This window comes from Bos javanicus, chromosome X, assembly GCF_032452875.1.
Source record: "Bos javanicus breed banteng chromosome X, ARS-OSU_banteng_1.0, whole genome shotgun sequence".
Taxonomy (NCBI): domain Eukaryota; kingdom Metazoa; phylum Chordata; class Mammalia; order Artiodactyla; family Bovidae; genus Bos; species Bos javanicus.
The window spans coordinates 23,775,083-23,784,406 of NC_083897.1; the positions used below are offsets into that span (position 1 = coordinate 23,775,083).

The 9,324-nt window shown below is 41.3% G+C and overlaps 1 protein-coding gene across 1 annotated transcript; it reads right to left on the bottom strand.

The window, feature by feature from the left end:
- Positions 1-4,534: 4,534 nt before the first annotated feature.
- Positions 4,535-7,680, bottom strand: LOC133243235 (uncharacterized protein CXorf66 homolog). The gene is made up of 3 exons (XM_061409861.1): positions 7,575-7,680; positions 6,741-6,897; positions 4,535-5,558 (listed from the first exon to the last, which is right to left on the bottom strand). The coding sequence occupies exons 1-3, from the start codon at positions 7,660-7,662 to the stop codon at positions 4,718-4,720; spliced, it is 1,086 nt and encodes a 361-aa protein (XP_061265845.1). The 5' UTR covers positions 7,663-7,680; the 3' UTR covers positions 4,535-4,717.
- Positions 7,681-9,324: the final 1,644 nt, after the last annotated feature.

Here is a 9,324-nt window from a genome sequence, read left to right on the forward strand (position 1 = left end):
CATTAGAACTAACTCAAATACATTCCTTTTATAGCTGAGTGATATTCCATTTTATATATAATTTCTTAATTTTTTTTAATTTTAAAAGTTTAATTTTTAAAAATTTTATTGAAGTAAAGTTGATTTACAATGTTGTGTACTTCCATGCTTATAGAATTTCATGTAGAAATACATGTTGGAAATGTTTGAAATCTGCATTTTTGCACTTTTTTTAAGGGATAGGTTTTTAGAAAGCACTGTATTGAATAAAGTGAGATTCAACCAGTCAAGGAGATCTAACCAGTCAATCCTAAAGGAAATCAGTCCTGAATATTCCTTGGAAGGATTGATACTGAAGCTGAAGCTCCAATACGTTGGCCACCTGATGCAAAGAACTGACTCATGAAAAGACTCTGATGCTAGGAAAGATTGAAGGCGGGAGGAGAAGGGGACGACAGAGAATGAGATGGTGGGATGGAATCACCCATTCGATGGACATGAGTTTGAGTAAGCTCCTGGATTTGGTGGTGGACAGGCAAGCCTGGCGTGCTGCAGTCCAAGGGATCACAAAGAGTTGGACAGGTCTGAGCGACTGAACTGAAATGAAATTACTGAATAAAAGGAGCAAAATATAAATAATTTCAGTTCCATTGTTATCGTTGTGTTAGTCATTCAGTCGTCTCCGACTCTCTGTGACCCCAGAGCTTCCCTGGTAGCTCAGATGGTAAAGAATCTGCCTGCAGTGCTGGCGACCTGAGTTGGATCCCTGGGTCTGGAAGATCCCCTAGAGAAAGGAAGGACTGCCTACTCCAGGATTCTTGCCTGGAGAATTCCGTCGATAGAGAAGTAAGGTGGGCTATAATCCACGGAGCCAGAAAGAGTTGGACATGGCTGAAGAACTAACGATTTTAGTTCCATAGACAGGAACAAGGTATGAGTTTTGGAGATGAAGGTAAGGAATGTGGATGAAAGGGAAACACAGCGCTGATGGTCTTAGAGGGAAGGACCACGTTTGAAACTGGCTTCACAGCGACCCCTGGTGGCCGGAAATGTAAGGAAGCCAAGGACTGACTGACATACAGCCCTGACACTTGCTGAACCCGGAAATATAAAATGGGAGCCAGACAGAAGAAAGGTATCATGACAGGTAAGACAATGTTGCAAGAAGGCTAGCAAATAGAGATTCAGAGCCCTCTTACTTAAACCAGGACATTGCCAAGAAGTGTCAAAAACTATCCTTTGAAGTGAGACGAGTTGTTTTAGGTATTAACTTGTGGAAGCTTTGACTGGTAAAAAAATTATTATTTTTCTTTTTTGCAAAATTTCTTCTCTAACTCAGGGTACATGCTTTTTTATATATTTTATATTGGTTTTATGTGTGAAGCCCCATACTAATGCACCTAGAATTTTTCACGTTGAGTGAGCTTCAAATATTCTGTAGACTCCTTCTCTATAATTAAGTGTGGTTTAAAAAGCAACATGCATACTCATGCTCATAGCTTGTGTTTAACATGTCATTATCATTGGTTGTCACTGGCAGTTAGTCCTTTTTATTAGATATTAATATTCCCAGCCTTTAAAGTATTACAAGTCTTTAGCTTAAGAATGATAAAGAGAAGAAAGCTTAGGTCATTTGACTTTGCCTACCAAGACTTCGGTTGAATTTAAGCTGAAAAACTATGCAGTTTTGACGTTGGCTATTTTCCAGGCTACTGATAGCCCAGATAAACTCCAAAATCATCTTACAATATGAAGCCAGATTACCCAACGAAATTTTAATTTTTAAAAAATTTAGACTGAGATGCTGTCAAATGCTGGTTAACATCATTTGAACAAAGCAACCACTAAAAAAAATGAGGCAAATGGAGGAAATTTGCATACAGACTGGATAATTTATATTAAGGAATTATTATTAAGTTTCATATGAGATAATAGAATTGTGTTTCAGTTCAGTCACTCAGTCGTATCTGACTCTTTTGATCCCATGGAGTATTGTGTTTATGTATTTTTAAAATTTATTATTTTTTTGAGATATAAATGGGAGGGCAATGGATAGTAGTTTAAATGAAACAACATTGGCCATGTAATGATAATTCTTGAATCTGAGCAATGTTTATATGGGTGTTCATTCATACTCCTACTTTTTTGTTTGAACTGTTTTTCATACTAAACCATAAAAATTTGATCAGAACTTTTGCTTCTATTTGTGAATTTTAAAAAGACCAGGCTATCCCAGAACAATTCTAACCCTTTGCAGTTTATCTTTACAAAAAATGTAATACCAGTAGGAAATCAAGTCTGTAGCTACCACAATGCTTTTCAAATGCATTTTCTACCTCTTAAAACTTTTATATATCATGCCATCTGTGAATTTCATGATGACCTTACAGACCCCACCAGGAGACTACCAGTGGAGGAGGCAGAGGTTATGGGGAAGTCAGATGTGAATGAAGTCAAGACATATTTATATGCTCCTGGTAAGTTAGGAGGATGGTCCAGATTGATTAAAAGTCAAGTAAGGACTTTGCTGATACCAGTGGACTGGGTGATCTGAGAATAAACACATACCCCAGAAACTGGAAGTGAGAAGGCAGTACAGCATAATGAAAATTTGAACTTAAGTCAATCATAGATTCATATCTTGATTCAATCAATTGCTAGATGTGATCTTACTATATGTTACAGAGCATCGGTTAACTCATATGGTAGTCCATATAATAGGGGACTGTTGGGGATTAAATAAAATATGTGAATGTGAGGAAAGTGTTAACACAGCAGGTCTGGTTGTTTGGTCCTTGTATGTCAAGGGAACTGGAAACCATGATTTGACTATTGGTCAACCCAGGGGGAATGTTCTAATGTTAATTGGTTGATGATCATGTTTTGTTCACCTGATTGCTTGGCACAAACATCAACATCGATAATGTGCATCTGGTGTCATTGTTGGGATCCTGAGTTTCACTTGCCATGTCTGGTTATGGAGCATGATGTACCTATGGGACCAGTTCTCAATAAAAGCCTCAGATTCTGAGGCTTCCCTGGGCAGAGCCATGGTGCACACATGCCTCTAGATTATTGCTAGAGAAGAGAGAATGTCCTAGGTGGCCCCAGAGGGGCAAGTACTCAAAAGCGCATGTCCAAACTCTCTGATTCACCCGAAAAGACGTCTTTTTCCTGTTGCTCTTGATTTGTATATTTTTGCTCTAATAAACCTCAGCCATGACTATAATCTGCTTTTGAGTCTTGTGAGTCCTTTTTCTAAATCAGTAAAATTGAGGGGAGGGTGGCCTTCAGATATCCCGGACATAAAGGGACTTAGTACAATGTCTGGCAAGTAGTACACATCCAATATATGCTAGCTATGGAATTTAACTGACCCTGCTGAATGTGACAGGGGACTGACCTCACTGTACTAGAATATAGGCTGGGACTGCAGGATTTTGTCTGTTTTTCTGAACCATGCTCTTGGAAGTGGGCAGGGATAACCTCTCATCAGTGAGGAAGCTAGAAAATATAACTCCAAGGTTTTCCCCTGGCCTCCCAGCCCTCTGGATTCTAAGTAAGAAGGTACCCTGTGAAGAAAATGGGTAGATATCCGACCTCTATCTGGGCCATTCTGAGAATGCACAACAGGGCAAACTCTCTTTATCAATTTGAAGGGTAACCAAAAGAATCAAAAACCTTGAGAGTGGGGGCTGGAGCCTGGACCCTTACTTTGGTAGCAGTCATCAGAGGCAGTGGTATTAGAAATGAGTATTGGGACTTCCCTGGTGGTTCAGTGGCTAAAACTCCACACTCCCAATGCAGGGGGTCTGGGTTCTATCCCGGGTCAGAGAATCACATGCTACAGCCAAGGGTTTGCATGCCACAACTAAGAACTGGCATGGTCAAATAAATATGTTTTTAAAAAGGAAATAACTATCAGGAATTTCCCCAATGCAGCCAGAATCAAGCACACAGAGCCATTTCCGCCACACACTGGGCACCAGAGAAAGACAGTCTTAGACTGTGAGGACACTCTGTCAAAATTTAAAAGATAGTTGGGTTGAGACTTCAATTGAGGGCTAATCCAAGGGAAAGAGGAGCCCAGGGTACCCATCTTGTAATACCTTTCTATATTTGTGTGTGTGTGTGTGTGTGTGTGTGTGTGTGACTGTGGTTCACATTTAACCCTGTGCCTGTGTCCAACTTTTATTGACCCCATCAACTGTAGCCCTTCAGACTCCTCTGTCCATAGAATTTCCCAGGCAAGACTACTGGAGTGGGTTGCTATTTCCTCCTCCAAAGGATCTTCCCAACCCAGGGATCAAACCCACATCTCTTCCATTGGCAGGTGGATTCTTTACCACTGCACCAGCTGGGAAGCCCATCCAAGTGACCAGATCTACGTTGTTGTTGTTCAGCCATCAAGTCGTGTCCAACTCTGTGTGACCCCATGGACTGCAGCAGGCTGGGTTTCCCTGTCCCTCACCATCTCCAGAATTTGCCCAAGTAGATCTAAGATACCTCCCAAAGAGATTTATACCTCTAAAATACAATAATAATTACAACAAAATCAGTTGTTATGTCACACATTTATTTACTATTTTTCAAGTAAATTGCCTCGAGATGGATATAAGTCTAATCTCAATAGTGATACCAAGTGGAGTTTTCCTCTACCAGGTTCTTAAATATGGTGAGCATATAATAATTGATAGAAGCTTGCTTCTTCTGCATGGGTGGTCTTTCTTTTGATCCCTTAATTATTTCGGGAGTTTTTATACATGTCTTCCTTGCATTTTATATTGCACATTATAATCACCTCCCTGTCACTCTCACCATCACTGTTGTATGTTGTGATATCACTGTCATGCATGTTGCCATACAGTGTGTTGTATTTGGGTTGTTTCTTTTTATAGGACTTGTAAAAGTGCTTCAATTCCCGTGAAAACAGTGTAACTGGAACATGCTTTTTATTTGCTTCTGAAACATGAGTGATGAACGGCTCAGAAACAGCTCTGCAAACAAGGCACTTTTCCTTGTAGCATCGACAAAACTTCACTGGATGAGGCCTAGATAATATTTCTGCCCTACCTGCACTAGCTGGGCATTTTAGTTTAAGATATCTCTGGCATTTGGTCAGTTTATCTACACTTGATTGCTCAGGGAAGCTTTGATTCTTTGGATAGGGTAGCGGAGTTTTGGTTGGCTTGACCCGACACTGTAGACTTGGTGGCCAAGTTGACTTGATGGCCTTCTCTGGATAGGATGGACTGACCTGACTGACTAGCTTATGGGCATGAGCCTGCCTATGTGCCTTTTTTGGACTGCGTGTTCTATGCAACTTTTCCTGGGGGGGTGATCCTAACACTTTTTTGGGAGCTGATGGCTTGGATGGTTTTTTTTGACTCGAGGGCCTGACTAACTTTTCTGCACTTGAAGGAACTTTTCGTGGACTTGAGGGCCCAGATGACTTATCTATTCTGGATACCACGGATTGTCTTTCTGGATCGCCCAGACCAGCAGTCGGTGACTTGGAGTCAGTAAATGATATTTTAGATGACCTGGATGCCTTGATGGTGATATCTTCTTTCTTGTCCCTGAAAATACAGAGGATTTGGAATAAGACAATTTAAATCAGAGGAGTAAGATTGCTGTTACCAGAAAATATGGGCTATTGTGTCAATTTAGACTTGTGGTCTTTTTGTGGCTCTAGCAGGAAAATTGAACACAGTAAGAATTGGAGTGTGGTGAAAACTGTGACTCAGGTTACAGATTTGAACTCGTGTTGAATGCTTTTCTTTTTCTTTTTCTTAATTTTGCTGTGTCAACCACAATGTATAACCATATAGTCTATATATGCAATGACACAAACTTGTTTCAAATCTACTGTTGAGAGGGAGAGAGAGAATTTATCTAATCCAGAAATTATAGTTTTTACAAAAAAGCCACAAGTTGATATGCAACTGAGGCACAAATGTCACAACCTGTCACATAAAAAAGTCTTAGACCAAATTCATTGTTTTCCTATCATATTTACACCATCAAGGTTTGTAACCATACATATTAATCCTCACATGCTAACTCTAAAACTGAAGGAATAGAACAGTGGTATATTTCAGTCACCAGTCCTTGGATTGGGAAATTTTTAGAGACCCAGTATACCAAGTGCCAGCCTAATCCTCCTATATTAAAGCCAGGGACTAGAATCACTGAACACAGTTGAAAATTTTTCATGTTATTACATCTCAAAATGATAGATTATCCAAAATGTGTTACTATCTTTGGAATGCAGAGACCCAACTCCTCCCCTGAGAAGATTTTGATTCTGTTTTATTTAGATAGTCATTCCCTCTTTTCATAGACTCAACTTACAATGAAATTAGCAGCCTGGGGCTCAAGTGAACCCTGAATAGGAGATAGTTTTGGCTAAAGTTGATAATGTACTTGAGATAATTTAAGAGCTTCATTTAAGTGAACATATCCAGCCCACAAGATGTTGGTAGCTCTTCTGAAGTCTCAAGTTAATGGTAAGTAACAAAACAACAGTGAACTCGCTTACGTGTAAGTGCGCATGCGTGTGCAGGTACAGTTCTTCATGCGCGTGCACACCCACCTCCTCACCTCACCCCTACACCCCGCCACTTTGTATTTTTAGTTCAAAGGTGTAAGACTTAATGTGGCTGCTTTGGGGACTTCCCCGCTCTCACAGTTATAGAGTATAGTGAAGAACGCGTGCCTCCCCACAACCTTGTACTTTTATTCAAAGGTGTAAGACTTACTTGGCTGCTTTATGGGCTTCCTCGCTATCACAGCTATAGTGAAGCAAGCAGGTACACGTGACCATATAGCCAGTGATAAGGGTACCAATTATAATAATGAGTAGACGTCGCCATAATTCCTGCAGTTTGGTCTGCTTGAATTCAGCACGTGTAGTTACTATGAAAGAACATGTATCATCAGAACATGTGCTTGGGAACCAAGTTTGCTTCCATTTTGATGGGGGTTTGTTACTGTAGATCCAAGTCAAAATCGTCATCAAATATTTCTTTAAGCATGCTAACCACTGTCATTTTCCTCCCTCTATCACCTCCCCAGCCAGTCACAGTCTACAAGCCAAATCTGGGAGCTGTCTTTGGCTAATCAGTATAATTACCTAGGTTACCCCACATCGTGGCTTGTTCGACCCATTACCTAGGTATTTGAATGTGTGAATGCACTGGAGTGTTGATGTTTGTGTGAACGTGTATGGTGGGAAAAGGGATGGGACAAGAAAACACAGTTCTTGAAACCTACTATGTGTTAGGTACCATGCTAGATTCATTCACATAGAATTTTCTGATGTGGCTGGTGGGGGAGGTGCAGGGATTGGTGGATTGGGTGGGGAAGGGGAATGAAAGGGGACAGTAAGGCTGTACTCTTCATGTTTCTATGTTTGGAATCTTTACACAGAAGTAAAACTTTCAGGTGTTGTCCTAGAAATTCTCGAAGACCTACTCATAGTAAAGTAGAATAAACAGCAGATTTCTTACACACAGCTAGCTTGTCTAATTAAGTACTGGAATACATTTAACATAATAGATCATAATTTCTAGGTTTTAAGGTTAGGGACATACCTGCAGTAGCAGATCCATTGCTTTCATTTCTATCTAAACAACTATTTGTCCAAATTGATAAAAGGAGGACATAAATGAAGAGATTCATGTCCAGGACCTTGTTGTCCTGTTTCCTCTCCAAGGAAACTGCTGAATTTAACATGACTCAGCTTGTTTTAGGGGCCTATGACTTCATAATCATTCTATGTCATATCCTGACAGCATAATCTCACCATGGTGACACATGAGCTCCTGGGTACAAATACTATGAAAAGACTTTTAATCCTTTATTTCTCCATGACATCAAATATTCTATCAGATTTGAACCAAAAAGTTTGAGGCATTATTAAGCACAGAAGGCAGAGAAAATGAGTTAGCTCTAGATACTGAAGAACTATTTTTCTTTGTTAAATGTTAAGGAGGCACCTTACAGCCCTATAGTAGTTCTTAATGTGTTTTAGAGGTTAAATCATCCTGGGGTATAAGTTTGTAGGAATTTTTCTTACTAAAATTAAGATTTTTAATGTCCCTCAAGCTTTTTATTGAGCTGCTTTTAATGGATACCACTAAAGACTTTCTGGCTAGTGAGTGACATGATGAGCTCTCTATTTTAGACCCAACCCCAGCCCCCCCCCCCCCCACCAGCTCTTATATCGGAACTAGATTGCTGGGGTTAAAGTAATTTTGACAATTAGAAGACTGTTATGTAGGTCCACCTGATAGAGGATGGTGGCTTGAAGCAGAGTGGTAAAGATGGAGAGTAATCAATGTATTGGAGGAGTCTTTTGATGTGGGTAGGATTTCAGGAAGGGCAGGCCATAGGGCATGAGGGAGAGAGAGGTAGCAAGGACGATTCATTGCTTCAACAAAAGCATGCTGGAGATCTATGTGACAGGAAGCTTTGTGTTAAGCATGAGCATTCAGACAGTCACAGTCCCTGCCTTTAAGAGTTGGAAATCTAAAGGGAGAGACAGACACGTAAATAACCAATCAATAGGTTATGTAATGGGGCTTCCCTGGTCGCTCAGCTGGTGAAGAATCTGCCTATAATGCAGGAGAACCAGGTTTGATTCCTGGGTCAGGAAGATCCCCTGGAGAAGGGATAGGCTACCAATTCCAGTATTCTTGGGCTTCCCAGGTGGCTCAGACAGTAAAGAATCCACCTGTAATGTGGGAGACCTGGGTTCAATCCCTGGGTTGGGAAGATCCCCTGGAGGAGGACATGGAAACCCATGCCAGTATTCTTGCCTGGAGAATCCTCATGGACAGAGGAGCCTGGCGGGCTGCAGTCCGTGGAGTTGCAGAGTCAGACATGACGGAGCAACTAAGCAGCAGCACAGCACAGCACAGCACAGCACGGTGTATATAATGGGCTTTCCAGGCGTCGCTAGTGGTAAAGAACCCGCCTGCCAATGTAAGAGATGTGGATTCAATCCCCAGGTTGGGAAGATCCCCTGGAGGAGGACATGGAAACCCATGCCAGTATTCTTGCCTGGAGAATCCTCATGGACAGAGGAGCCTGGCGGGCTGCAGTCCGTAGAGTTGCAGAGTCAGACATGACTGAGCAACTAAGCAGCAGCACAGCAGAGCACAGCACAGCACGGTGTATATAATGGGCTTTCCAGGTGTCGCTAGTGGTAAAGAACCCGCCTGCCAATGTAAGAGATGTGGATTCAATCCCTAGGTTGGGAAGATCCCCTGGAGGAGGGGGGCACGGTAACCCACCCCAGCATTCCTGTCTGGAGAATCCCATGGACAGAGGAGTCTGGCA

Bases quoted from the DNA above. Each gene is read 5' to 3' on its own strand.
- LOC133243235 (XM_061409861.1), bottom strand. From the start codon at position 7,662: ATGAATCTCTTCATTTATGTCCTCCTTTTATCAATTTGGACAAATAGT. The intron at 6,898-7,574 runs GTATGTCCCTAA...GTTCTTTCATAG, and splicing joins CAATGGATCTGCTACTGCAG to TAACTACACGTGCTGAATTC. The intron at 5,559-6,740 runs GTAAGTCTTACA...CTGTATTTTCAG, and splicing joins GAAGCCCATAAAGCAGCCAA to GGACAAGAAAGAAGATATCA.